This window comes from Ptiloglossa arizonensis, chromosome 4, assembly GCF_051014685.1.
Source record: "Ptiloglossa arizonensis isolate GNS036 chromosome 4, iyPtiAriz1_principal, whole genome shotgun sequence".
NCBI classification, from domain to species: Eukaryota; Metazoa; Arthropoda; class Insecta; order Hymenoptera; family Colletidae; genus Ptiloglossa; species Ptiloglossa arizonensis.
Genome location: NC_135051.1, coordinates 17,472,024 through 17,486,520, shown reverse-complemented (window position 1 = coordinate 17,486,520; position 14,497 = coordinate 17,472,024). Strand labels below are relative to the sequence as shown.

At 44.2% G+C, this 14,497-nt stretch overlaps 1 protein-coding gene and 1 long non-coding RNA gene across 4 annotated transcripts in view; one reads left to right on the top strand and one right to left on the bottom strand.

The window, feature by feature from the left end:
* Positions 1-14,497, top strand: part of LOC143145736 (protein Wnt-7b) — a 174,194-nt gene that overhangs the window by 98,442 nt on the left and 61,255 nt on the right. For all 3 annotated transcript variants that reach the window (XM_076309414.1, XM_076309413.1, XM_076309412.1), the window contains exon 2: positions 5,755-5,975. In XM_076309414.1, coding sequence (XP_076165529.1) covers positions 5,755-5,975 — 221 coding nt within the window. The remainder of the gene's footprint in view (positions 1-5,754; positions 5,976-14,497) is intronic.
* The window catches only part of LOC143145737 (uncharacterized), a 100,269-nt gene that overhangs the window by 27,731 nt on the left and 58,041 nt on the right, over positions 1-14,497 (bottom strand). The window lies entirely within an intron of this gene.

Below are 14,497 nucleotides of genomic sequence, written 5' to 3'. Positions count from 1 at the left end.
GGGGACAAAGAAAGAAGGTTCGGGGGAGGCCGCAAACCGAGGGAGAGCCGGGGAGAGCCGGGGAGAGCCGGGGAGAACCAGGGAGAGCCAGGGAGAGCCAGGGAGAGCCGGGGAGAGTCGGGGACAGAGAAAGAAGGTTCGGGGGAGGCCGCAAACCGAGGGAGAGCCGGGGAGATACAGGGAGAGCCTGGGAGAGCCGGGGAGAATCGGGGACAGAGAAAGAAGGTTCGGGGGAGGCCACAATCCGAGGGAGAGCCGGGGAGAGCCGGGGAGAGCCAGGGAGAGTCAGGGAGAGTTAGGGAGAGCCGGGGACAGAGATGGAAGGTTCGAGGGAGGCCGCAAACCGAGGGAGAGCCGGGGAGAGCCGTGGAGAGCCGGGATGGTAGGTTCGGGGCGGGCTTGAATTTCTGAGAAGCATGAAATTGCGACGATTACGCCGTCGTCCCCGGGGCAAGAGTTATTTGCATTGGAATGCATCGCGCGGGGCTCGGTGGCCGAAACTCACCACGTGGGACGATCTGCAAGGTGTCCTGATGAACGTGAGAAGCTGCCAGGACGGCGGCCGCGTGCCGTGCGAAAACGAGCCGAGTGAAATCGCCCGGAGGATCCGCGGGGGCCCGCCCCTTCCCTTCCTCGCCCTTGTCCTCTCGTATAAACGAGGAAGACGTTGACGCGATGGGCGGCAATAAACGAAGGGTGGTGGTGATGATGGTGGTAGGGAGGGGAGCTCCCCTCGCGTACCCGTGATTCTCTCGCTCCGTGAACGGGTAAGACATAATCGCACCGGGCGTCCGGGTGAAGACGTTTCATGTCACGCGGTTTCTAACAGACGCGCGAACACGTCGGGTACCGTTGCCCCCTCGAGCATTCGCGACGAGAAACCCCCCTCTCGTTACGGATTCGTGACCGACAGCGCGCGAAACGAAGAGGAACGCGTCAAGTTTCACCGTTCGGAATAAATTCGAAAAAAATGGGGCAACGTTGCGAGATGGGGCACGTGGACGTTAAGTATCGTTGCTCCCCCTACCCCTTATGCATTCGCGACGAGAGGTCCCCTCTTTCATTACTGCGAGAAAAGGACAGTTAATAACAGCGTGCAAGAAGAAGAGTGCGAGTTTCGTCGTCGAAAATAAATTCGAAAGATCGCGAGCCACTTCGCGAGATGGGGCACGTGGATATTGTGGATACCCCCTCGTGCACTCGCAACGAGACCCCCTTTTAATTACGTAGTCGCGAAGACGATTAACGACAGGAAAGAGGAGGAACGCTCGAGTTTCGACGTGAGAATAAATGAGAAAAATTCGGATGGGGCACCAGGCTGTCCGATACCGCTGCCCCCCTTTCGTTACACGTGACGTCGTTAGGATGGTGAACTATTGGGTTGTTCGGACAGTCATTTCGTTTTTTTTTTTTAGTGAAAATGACACACGATTTTTTTAGAGCTTATAAACATTTTATTAAATTATACATTCTCCATTTTGGAAAACGAAACGACTTCCCGAACAAACCAATGCACGAAGAGTATTGAATACAATACCCATGAAGAGAAACATACGTGTGGGAGTAAATTAGAAAAATGGGGCACAGAGGAATCTGGTACTGTCGTTCATCGCGTATTCTCGACAAGACTCCAAAGAATAGTCTAACAATGTCGAACAAAGTTACACGTAATCGAAACAATTCTGTTAAATCCAAGAGACAAAACTGTTGAAGTTAGGCCATTCTGATTACCACGAAAGATCGCGATAGCCACTCCCAAAATTCCGATGCCAAGAAAAATATATAAAGGGACGTCGTTTTTACGCATTTTTTTTTTTGCATCGTTCGACGTTAAATAAATTCGGAACATAGCTGACGAAGAAAGGAGCGGAGGGGGGCTTCGCAAGCACAAAAAAAAAAGAAAAAAAACGACAAAATAAGTGGTAGCCGTTCGCGTGTATCCACGGTTTCTGGAAACGCTGTTACCGCTACGAGGAGGTTGACTTATGGGATGTAAATTACGCAATGGACCAGTAGGAGGTTGAGAGTATCGCGTTTCAGGTTGTCGGCAGGTAATCGTTTTTAGTATGCCGTGATCGCGTCTCGCAGGTTGCTCGTGAAGATGTCGAAATAAGGATCGGGATGACGGATGGGCATGAAACTTTTAATACGAAACAGCGCGCGTCCGATCACGTATTATATAATATGATATAAAGTGAAACACAGCGATTCGACGATCGGTTAAATTAGATTGGATTAAGTATCATCGCGCACCTCTAAAGCTGTGATTGTCAAACGCGGAGAAATGAGTCTAACGGAGTGAATGACTTCGATGGTGATAATCTCGAAATGAAATTCACTCACGAAACTCGTTTCGATTTATTTTTTTTGAAAATTATCCGTAATCGATCGTTAGAAAAACTACAAGAGAGTTTTGGAATTGTAGGGAACCAGTACGTTCGTGTCGTGAGATTTTCACTCGGTGCCATTGCTTCCATACCGCGGTGAGATAAACGAGCGAGATAGCTTTCATCAGCGATCGTTGTACATCGATAAAAAGAAGCTTACGATATAATCGAAAAAGTAAATCTTTTAGTAATTAAACACGTTCGAGCGTCGAACGTCACTTGTCTTTGGAGGTTAATGTCAGATAGATCTTCGCTCGGTAAATTGATACGTTAGATATCGCGGACACGTACGTGTGTAAAAATCGCTCAACTTGTGAAAGTTTAACGAGATTGAATCACTCGTGGAGGACTAAGCTTCTATTTGTATTGGAATATATCACGAAGGGAAATATTTGACCAAATAGATGAAGTTGTACAAATCAAAAGACTTCTATCCAGACAATTACCTAGATAAGGTAATTCGAGAAAGGTGTCCAGAAATATTTACTACGAAGAAAAATATTCGATTGTACAAGTAAAAATTATACAAGAGAGTTTCCCAAAATGGAGAATATATAATTTAATAAAATGTTTATACGCTCTAAAAAAATCGGGTTTCATTTTCTCCAAAAAAAAAAAACGAAATGACTTTTCGAACAATCTAATATATCTTTTGGCGGTTGAAAATTACGAGTGTCGTATAATAATACAAGTAACAGTAAAAGTTACGAGAATCAAAATTCTACAGTCATTTAAATCTTTCTGAAGAATTCTATATCTTTTAACGGTTGAAAATTAAAATGAGTGTCGAGTAATAATAAAATCAAAGCGTAACGAGCAGAACGCACAGAAGTACGGTCAGAGAACGTTCTTTTATGCAGACAGCAATATTTCCTGCGCTAAAGCGGCGTTAAAAAGGTAATACTTTAGGAAGGTACGCGCGCCGCTGTACATCATCGGTCGCGAAAGTGTAAAGTACCAACGTTACGTCCGATCGTTGCATCAAAAACTGCGTGCTTTCACATTTTTCAAGAAGACTTCGTCGAGCAGCACGATGAATCATGCCGGACAGTAATTGCCGAAGTATGCCGGCGGAGAATCTGCAAGTTTCTGCGGCTCGTTGCAGCGAAACGTCCAAGGAGCCTCGGAGGAAGAGAGAATGACAGAAAGAGGAAAAAGAAAGAAAGAGAGAGAGAATAAGAGAGAGAGAGAGAGTGAGAGAGAGAGACTTGGTCAGGTCGTGGGATAAAAAGATCGAGGCGTCGTTAATTTCTTACCGCGGACAACGTCGCGTACACGGTGAAGTATAACGTACCACCGGAATCGAATTAATACGACGACAACGAAACGAAGGAACTTAAAATGCTAATGAAGGAGCCACGGTCGGATCGGCCGCGCCGCTGACTCCTCTCGTCGACACGCTCGTTCCGTACTTTCACACGTTCGAATTTATCGAGATTTAATTCGTCGTACGATCAGGTAGGCCCACTACCGGTCGTCGTTTCTGGATCTCTCAATGTTGCCGGACGTTAAACGGTACCCCGTTAGCTCGGATCCGTTCGAAACCGGGCAGCTATGGTATATCGTCGACCGTATTTATACGAAATTGATTCGACGTCCCGACTGGAGTGTGGTATCTATCGATTCATAGAACAAGATATTAAATATCGCGTGTTCTACACACCGATGTATCGAATTACCTGTTTAGGGGGGCGTTCCGTTGAAAAAATTCGTTACACCGTAATTAATGCGGAGGCTGGTTCGTATTCGTCGGGACACGAAATCGTGAGAAATTATACGAGACGTTGCGTATTTAATTTTACAACGATAGCGTTTATCGCGATACCTGTAAAAGTCCTTCGCGCAATGAATTATATCGAATGATGTTCGCGAAGCTGAATGATTTCGAATTTCAAATTGCTTAATATCGGAGAGCGTTGCGTATACGTGGACGTTTATATTTTCTTCGATATTGATCCCGATGGAAAGAAACTTTTAACGAAATTCTTACAAGCTAACGATAAATTGAAATTGTATCAATGGTGACGCCGCTCGGGTGATTTCAACGCGTGGTATCTCTACGCGTTGATCCCCCTTTCTTGAAGCAAGGGAAAGCTCTCCATTGAAAATCCTTCATAGACACGCCCACTACCCCTACAAGTCCCTTAGAAAAAGTACTCGTTGCCCACAACTGTACCTCTCAACTGTATCCCCTTCTGTGTGTTTTATTTCCCCCTCTCCTGACGCAGGAGAACATTCTTCCTCAAAAAAATTCATCCATGATAATAAACACATACAATACCCTTGCAAATCCATCCAAAAACACTGCACTTCATGACAACCTATTACACACATATACTTGTAACCCCCATGTCTCCTTCTCTACACTTTATTCATTTCTCTTCTGACGCGATAGACATCCTTCCATCGAGAGAATATCCCCATGATAATAAGCACATGCACTACCCTTGCAAATCCCTCCAAAAACAGTGCACCTCATGATACATAACCTCATGATAACCCATCTCTCACATATACTCATCCCTCTCATGTCTCCTTCTCTATATTCCCTCATCTCCTAACGCAAGAGAAAGCCCTCCCTAAAAAAAATCCCTCCATGACAATGAACATACCTACACTACCCTTGCAAATCTCTCCAAAAACAGTGCACCTCATGATAACCCATCTCTCACATATACTCTTTCCCCTCAAGTCTCCTCTACATTTCATTCGTTCCTCTCCTGACGCGATAGATGTCCTTCCATCAAAAAAATCCCTCCATAACAATGAACACACGCACACCTGCCCTCCAAATCCCTCGAAAAACAGTGCACCTCATGATACATAACCCCATGATCACCTCATGATAACCCATCTCTCACATATACTCTTTCCCCTCGTGTCTCCTTCTCTATATTCCCTCATCTCCTAACGCAAGAGAAAGCCCTCCCTAAACAAAATTCCTCCATGACAATGAACACACGTATCCTTGCAAATCCCTCGAAAAACAGTGCACCTCATGATACATAACCTCATGATCACCTCATGATAACCCATCTCTCACATATACTCATCCCCCTCGTATTTCCTTCTCTACAATTTATTCATTCCTCTCCTGACGCGATAGATGTCCTTCCATCAAAAAAGAAATCCCTCCACGACAATGAACACACGCACAGCACCCTTGCAAGTCCCTCGAAAAACGGTTGCACCTCGCAGGAACTCGTGTTCCACACTCGTATCTCTCGTGTCTTCCCCCTCACCCCCCTTTTTCTACGCATTATTCCCCTTTGGGTCCCCTGACGCGAGAGAAAGCCCTCCCCTTGAAAAAGAATCCCTCCATGACAATGAAGACACGCACACGTTGTTAAATCGGTTTGGTTTGCAGGGTGGTCGGAGCAGTGGTGGTCGGGGCGGCCGTCTGCGGGCGTATTCCCGGTCTGGCGAAGAGTCAACGGGAGCAGTGCAGAAAAGCGCCGCACGCGATGCCGGCGGTGGGCGAGGGCGCGGAGCTCGGACTTCGCGAGTGCCGACATCAGTTCAGACATCACCGCTGGAACTGTTCCCACGTGGCCAACGATCAGGTCTTCGGCCACGTGGTCGTAGTAGGTAAGGATTGTCCTGTCACGCGGTCCAGCCCGCCTATTTATTACGCTCCCGGCGTTTAACAGTGGCGTTGCGCGCGGCCCTGCCACACCGTATGGAGCGTTCACCGTCTGTAAAAGGCCAGCCGGCGTGTACGCGGTAATGGATTCAAGCGTCTTAGGTATTTCGAGCGCGAGAGACCGAGTGCCCGAGCACTCGGGCTCCAGCTCGAGCTCGAGCTCGCGTCGTTGTAACGCCGGCCGTGGGGGCTTGCTTGACGATACCAACCGGCGTGTAAATGTGGGCTACGACGCGTAGCAGGATCCTGTATAAATTAGTGTTATGGATACTCGGGTAAATCGAGTGTCCCGGGGAAATAACCGAGCGTAGAAAAATTATGTGGGCAACCGATCGGTTTAACCCGTGTTCCGTGGCTCGTGTATCGATTTCAAATTTCTTTTTTTTTCTGCCTTCGACGGTGCCGCGTAAGACAAGGTGTCACCAGAAATAGACGCTCAAAGAGCTTGTTTCGAACGGTGGACGGGATTCAAGGTTCAATCGGGGCGATAAGTTTGGGAACGATATGCTTCTTTGGATGTGTACGTGAATTTTAAAGTAGGGGGTAAAAAGTGGCAGCTTTAACGTCTTTTGTAAATTTTGTTCGATATTGTTATTTGTTTCGATGGTTGTTTAAGTATGTTAATAATGTTTGAACGAAGATTAGGAATATAAAGAGCTTGGCTCAGATCGAGGACGAGATTGAAGATTCATTTGGGGAAATAGTTTTGAGTGTAACTGTTATTTAGAAGCATCGATCTACTTTTTCAGGGGGATGTTTCTACGTGAATTTTAAAGCGGGTATGAAAAATAGAAATCTCAGTGATTGATGTAGGATTCGTAGGTAACTTTTTACTTGACATCTACCATGATCCATTTCGATATAAATATTCGAACGTAAAGTATGCGAACGCGCAAGATATCCCAGAAATAAATGCTCAAACTTTGAGAATTTGTTTCGCGTTGAGAACTTAACAAAACTTGAGTTTTAATTAGAGTAGATTTACCAGGGAACAAGTTACGTGTTGTTTGAAAGCGTCAATGTGCTTCTTTAGAAGTAACGTGAATTTTGAAACAGAAAATTGGAATCTTAATGTCTCGTGTTTTATTTAACATTCTACGTGGATAACGATCTCTTTAAATGTTTCTTAAAGCTGGCAATATTTGTACAAGTGTATCGTAACGAATATTTAATTCGAATTATCCGCCATTTAATTCGAAACTCGTGTTTTCGCATAGCAAGCGACTCGGCGATCCACTCGGTGAATGTTTGGAAACGGGAATTCCGTGTTGGATATCACTTTCAAACGGGTTACAAGAAAACACTTTTAATTAGGAGAATCGTTAACGACTATCGTACCAATACACGAATTCTTAATGAAATAATTCCCCGATTCGTTAAAAATTGTTTTCTCCCATTCGATGTGATTCATCTCGTACAAGTTTCCACGAAGCTTCGACGAAACGCGATTAAACGACTCGAAGATTCGATTGAACGTCGCTTCGCTCCCGATAAACTACAACTACGCGTGCGTTGAACTATTTAATCGAAGCGTGTACGAGTGCACGCGTGTCTACGTGCCCACGGACGAGTTTGAAAATTAAACAAGATAAATGACCGTTGTGTCAGACCCGTGTTTTATTAGACAACCGCGGCTCTATCGTACTAATGGTCCTTTCATTATGGATTTCCAAGCTTTATCGTGGACCTATTAATTTACATTCTACCGTGGGACCCTTTTTTAGCTATTAGCCGTTAGTCCAGCGGTTATTAATGCGATCCCGATATCGTGTGATTTAAATCTCTGGGAATCGAACGATCGGGCCTTAAAATTATTACGATTCGCTGTAGGTTTCGCATAATCGAGGACTTCGACCGAGAACGATATTTCAAGTCATTAAATTACAAATTTGACGCGGTAATTTTTAATCTTTCGGATCTTGAATATTCAATTGTCTCTCTCTCTTCTTTTTTCCTCTCTCTCGAATATTTTCTAGAAAAAATTATTCACGACAACGCGTTGGGTGTTCTTCCAAAAATAAAAATTTATATTTAAGTACGATTGAGTAACACGGTTGTATATTACGATAATATAGAATTTTGTTACTTATCACGAGTTATAAAATCGCGATGGAATATTCGAAAAAGGTATAAATTGTGTAAAATTCCAAGTATTAATTTTATCATTAAAATTTCGACAATTGTACACGTACAATGTACAATACATACTTCTTTCGTTTCGAATCAGTTTAAAGACACACTGGAAAATAATTCGAAACTTCTCGACGATAACGTGTCGAATAACTACGAATAAACGATATTTACTCACCGTGTGAAAATACGATCTCACGAAATTCGAATCGAATAATGGTATTGGTTTAATACCACATCGAGGCAACGACAACGAAATAAGTTTCCGCCCGTTGAATCAACGTTTCCTCCTTGTCCGTTACGATGTCTTTGCTTTGCGTCCCGCTGCGCCCCTTGCGGAGGGAAGATAAATTACAATGCCGCACATCCTGCGGTGTAAACTCGAAATTCTTTATCACGGGACCGCGGCAATATGTATTTTTCCCTCTCGAGCATAATTGTAATTTGTTTCCATCGTTTTAGAGGGCCGATGACTCGACGGGTCCGTATCACCTGTTGGGCCGTATAATGGGATTTAGGGTGAATCAGCATGAAAAAGGGAATCGTATAGAAACCACGGGACGATGTGGAAGTGAAGCAGTTTCTCGGTTTCTCGAACGATGTGACTATGACACAGCTGAGAAACTTATGCGATACAATATTTTCACGTCGTTTCAAAAATTCGAAATGTATCAATCTTGGAAAGTTAATGTAGTTTTGTCATAAGTCATGGAATGCATTAATGCATTCTAACTTAAGAGATTGACCTGAGATTTAAATGCCTTATAGGAAGTGAAAAGTGCCAACACACTTTGAAAAATTCTAAAAGATTCAATGATAAATATTTTGCGTCGAAATTCGCCCAAGTGTACAATCGATCTCGAAACCGTTTTATACGGTTTAGCTATTCAATAGCACGGTATATGAACGGCACCGGATTAATGTTAATGTATTACCATCATGGTACTGTGTAGTTAAAACGTGGCGGTGCTCACCTATCCGTGACAGCACAGCATCGAAGCTTCTCCACGACGAGATTCTCGACAAGAATGTTTCACCGGTTAGATGACGTTGGATCACATGCTGATCGTAGCTGTTCGTACGGTAGTAACGAGGCGGTTAGCTGCTCGCAACGTGTCGTACTATTGCCTTCGACGTGATGGTGGACGAAAAATTAATTGAATTGGTTCGTTGGTATACAATTTTATCCGAATTGTTCCAAGTGGAAAAAGATACTGGAGAAAATGAAGACACCTGTGTACTCAATACTTCTTCTTCTATTATTTTCATCTTCGTTAAGAAGTAATGCTGGTCAAGCCACTCCTTCGATATTGAACTCTGGAATACTTCTACGTAGACACCTGTGTAACCAATACATTTTCCTCTTTTTCAATATTTCCATCTTCGTTGAGCGGTAATCCTACCGAAGTTATTTCTTCGATATTAAACTATAACGTAACCCTATGTAGACTTACGTGAAACTAATTCTTCTGTTATATTCGTCTTCTTCGCTACACCAGTGTGTTGCTTCCGCGATACCGATGTATTTACAAACAATGTCAACGCGTAGACCGACCGTCGCTGAAACGATGCTGTGTTATTAAACAAACAGCCTCTGAGCAGAGAGGCTTTTATTAGACGTTGTCACGTATCTCAGTATTTCTAGGCTCTACGTTGACAGAGACTTCTAGATACCTAATATATACTCTCGTGTAGGCTCCCAGGTACCTAATGCACACTCCTGTGTAGATTGGGTACCTAATATACACTCCCATGTAGACTCCTAGGTAGCTAATATACACTCCTGTGTAAACTCCTAGATACCTAATATACACTCCCATTTAGACTTCTAGGTAGCTAATATACCCTCCCATGTAGACTCCTAGGTAACTGATATACACTCCTGTGTAGACTCCTAGATATCTAATATACACTTCTATGTAGACTCCTAGGTTCCTAATACACACTCTTATGTAGATTGGGTACCTAATATACCTTCTTCTTCTTCTTTTTCTCTCATTTTCATCTTCATCGAGCAATAATGCTACCAAAAACCATTTCCTCGAAATTAAACTCTGACATGCTCCCTTTTACACAATATCACGCACCACACCGATGCGGGTGGTTACTTACAAAATACCCACATCTTCTCGAAAAATGTGCACACATGACGACTGACCCGGTTGCTGATCCAATCCCGGCTCCGTTAAACGAACAACAGCCTCTATCAGAGAGGCCTCCGTTAGACGTTGCTTCGATACACACCCTCCAGAGGTACAACCTCTAGGCTGTCCCACAGCGAAGAGGACATCAGTGAAGGAAATTGTTCTCGCGTGTCCTCGCGCACGAAATTCGTGAAGAGGTTGCGTGGGCGGGTAGCGACGTTCCTGGCCGCTCGGTATGTTTTTCCCTATTTTTTTCGCGGACACATCAGGGACCTCTTACACAAGGTTGCGACGTCCCTTCTGCGCCCCGGGCATAAGTTATACGCGTATTATGCGGCTGCCGGGCAGCCGGGAGCATCACGAAACGGTAACACGAGAAACCGGACCCGCGTCTAACCCATACACGCGTGCACCACCCTTGTGGGTGTAGGAAGTCGCTACCACGTAGCGCAGCGCCCGTTTCGTCGATTTCCAACGCGATAAAAACCTGCGCTACCGAGAGAGCTCTCGCTCGTCCCACTGTCTTCTTACCCAGCTGTAAAAATCTAATCCTCGTAAAAATGTCCGCGATTCAACCGGGACCGAGGAGAAACGCCTACGTTTCACCACGGAGAACCGCGGAACCGTAGTTGCGAAACGTTGGCCCCCCTAATTTCGAAGCTAAGGGACAGTTTCATCGTCGATGGGTCCTCGTCGTTACTCCCCGTATCGCTAATCGGCGATAAGATTAACATTGGCGAGCCACGGGTACGGTTATTCCGACACACGTGGTATTTACGACCACCTCGATTACCCTCGATACCGTGGAAAGTAATATCGTATTACCGGGACAGCGACACCGGTATCGGTGATACGGATTTCAAGATGGTAGCCATCTTGAATCACCCGTGGAACGATATATGGCGGGAAATTTCGATTTTGGAGAATTGGAGAGATTCTTTTTTTTTTTTAAAAAGGTAAATAGGACGATGGTAAGGGCGCAAGGATTGAGGATACGTTTGTTTCGAACGTTTCGAATTCAATGAGTATTTGGTGATACGGATTTCAAGATGGCAGCCATCTTGAATCACCCGTGGAACGATATATGGCGGGAAATTTCGATTTTGGAGAATTTGGAGAGATTCTTTTTTTTTTTTTTTGGTAAATACACAATGTTTTCAAAATTCAAAACACAAGTATCTCACGATATTTTAGATCTCAAAAGGTACCTCACACTATTTCGAATCTCGGAAGATATCTCGCAGCTCCTAAAATTCCCGTTCATCTCGTTGTTTTGCTCGATCGGGGTTAACCCTCGCGTACATACTCGAGTCTTTTGCTCGACACCCTGTTCCTCTCTTAATTTCCAAGCGTGGCCGCTGGAAGTAACTTAATATTACGCGACAGGACGTTACGGCAGGTTACGTAGCGACAAATGGCGAAAGCGATATATCTCTGGGACAAGATAATCCGGGGGTCCAGTCAGCGGAAGCTGACGTGATCCGCTCGCATAAATAACGCTAAATACGGCGTTATTTGTCATCCGTGGCATTAAAAACCATAAGCGCGGGTCGACCGGTAACCGCGGGACGCGGCCGCCATTGAACGTGTCTCGCGGTTGGCGTTATAGGAAACAGGTAGGCGCACGCTACGCGATTTCTCATGATTAACGCGGGGGATTAAGCCCCGACGTGGGAAAAATCGAGAAATGCGAAATTCAAACGAACGAACGGTCGCGTGATTTACGACGCTCAAAGAATCACCGGCAGTTCGTTTGCGTGGCGTGCGACTATCTGGACGCGAGTACTTCAGCATCCATGGGGTCGATCTCGAAAACGACGGAGGATTATCGAAACGTTCCTGGTCGCGTGATGGGGATCATTTTTATCGTCGTCGTCGTCGCGAGTAACGTTCTCTGCCGTGTTCTTTGTCGATTTTGTATCTTTACGGAGGACGAACAGATGGTTCTGCGCTTCTTGGTAACATTTGTACAGGGATAGAAATTGTAAGAACGATTTGAATATAACGATACGTGTGTAGAGGGTAGGTAAGCCGATTAGATAATTGTGGAGGGAAAATTCAGACATGTTAGTTTATTTTTTAGAGTTTGGAGGAAGGTCTAATGAGCTGAGGTTTTCAAATTTCTGGAGTGGTAAATATCTTACAGGTTTTCAAAGCTCAGAAGGTTCTCCATAAGTTTTACAATCTCGAAAGGTTGGTGTTTCTTAGGTTTTTAGATCTTAGAATGTATTTTATACGTTCTCGAATTTCAAAAGATTTGCCTCTCAATGGTTTTCAAATCTCAGGAGGTAGATATCTGATAGGTTTTTAAATCTCGGAAGGCAGATATCTCATAGGTTTTCAATCTCAGAAAGTTTCTCATAGGTTCTCAAATCTCAAAAGATTGGCCTCTCAAAGGGTTTCGAATCTCAAAAGATTGGTCTCTCAAAGGTTTTGAAATCTCAAAAGGTAGATATCTCAGAAGTTTTCAAATCTCAGAAGATAGATATCTCATAAGGTTCCAATCTCAGAAGATAGATACCTCATAGGTTTTCAAATCTCAGAAGGTTTCTCATAGCTTCTCAAATCTTGAAAGGTAGATATCTCATAAGTTTTTAAATCTCAGAAAGTATCTCATAGGTTTTCAATCTCAGAAGGTAGATATCTCATAGGTTTCCAATCTCAGAAGATAGATATCTCATAGGTTTTCAAACCTCAGAGGGTTTCTCATAGCTTCTCAAATCTTAAAAGGTAAACATCTCATGGATTATCAAGTCTCAGAAGGTTTCTCATAGTTTACAAATCCCACAAAATACCTCATAACTTTTCAAATCTCATAAAGTATCTCAAAGTTTTTCAAACCTTGCAAGATAAATATCTCATACTTTCTCAAATCTCACAAGGTTTTCACACTTCAAAACACAAGTATCTCACGATTTCTTAGATCTCAAAAGGTACCTCATACTACTTCCAACCTCAAAAGATATCTCACAACTGCTAAAATCCCCATTTATCAGCCCTCCTCCTCCATAACAGATTCCACCATACTTCAAACCCAACGCACGAAAAATTTCACCAATACCGAAACCCAGACACACAAAACTCGAACTTTCCTCCTCTATTTCCTACTATTTCCAGTGACGTTTGCATTCTAAATAATATCGAGAACACCGCCGGTTCGCGATCGTGCGAAATTATAAAATCCTCGAGCGTTAACCGTTCGTTCGTCGCTGCGTGGAAACAAAAAAGAAACGCTTTGTGCCGCACCGCGGGTAATCTCGCGATCGGAGACGCGATTCCGCGCGCGGGTGATTTCGAATATCGCGGATTACGAGTTCAAGAACGGGCCGCGGGTTACTTTTTTTTCCCCGCGGAACGTGTTAATCGCGCGTTTTAATTTGAAACCGCGCACGGATTATATCGGGCGCATAATGCGAGCGTTTTAAGAGCCGGGAAATATCTTGAACGTATATTGCCGCACTTAGCTTCAACATGTTGAGCGGCCCCGTTAATTTCACTAATTAAGTTAGCGACCGACCGCCCCACCGCCTCATGAGCGCGTTATTTATATTTTTTTGCACATTAATTTCTGGCCTTCTTATTTCCCGCGCGACTTCCTCCCTGCGTGCAGCTGCTATTTTCGTTTCGCCTCGTTTATCGGCTTACCTTTAAACGTTTCCCCGTTCTCCGCGCTCGTTCGATCCCTTTCCGTGTCTCTCGTTTCTTTTTTTTTCATTTTTTTCTTTTTAGATTTTTCCTCATCTTCTTCTATTTTCGTTTTCACTTTTTCGAAAATCGTTCCACCGACGCAAAGCACATTCTTCATCTCGATTTTATGCCCACGTCGGTGTTCGCGTTGCTGCCAACGAGATTTTACGATCGCGCTGCTACGGCTCGTTTTCATAATAAATGTTTACCTCGAGATGTCACGGATGAGCGGGATTCATAACTCGTTAACACACGCGGAACCTCGCGAGCGAGCGAACCGATGAATTTGCAATCTCGCGCGTGATCGCGCTAATCAGATTTGTAACCGTGGTACGTGATACGAATTTTAGAGAGGTTATGTAACTTCGACAGAGGAGGATTTTTTTTTTGGGAGAACTGAGTTCGATCGTTGTTGTGAACTCGAGTTTGATCGTTTGCAGTCGATGGATTCGGTGTGAGAGTATCTTAATCTTTTTTATCGGATAAAAAATTAAATGGTAGCCGTT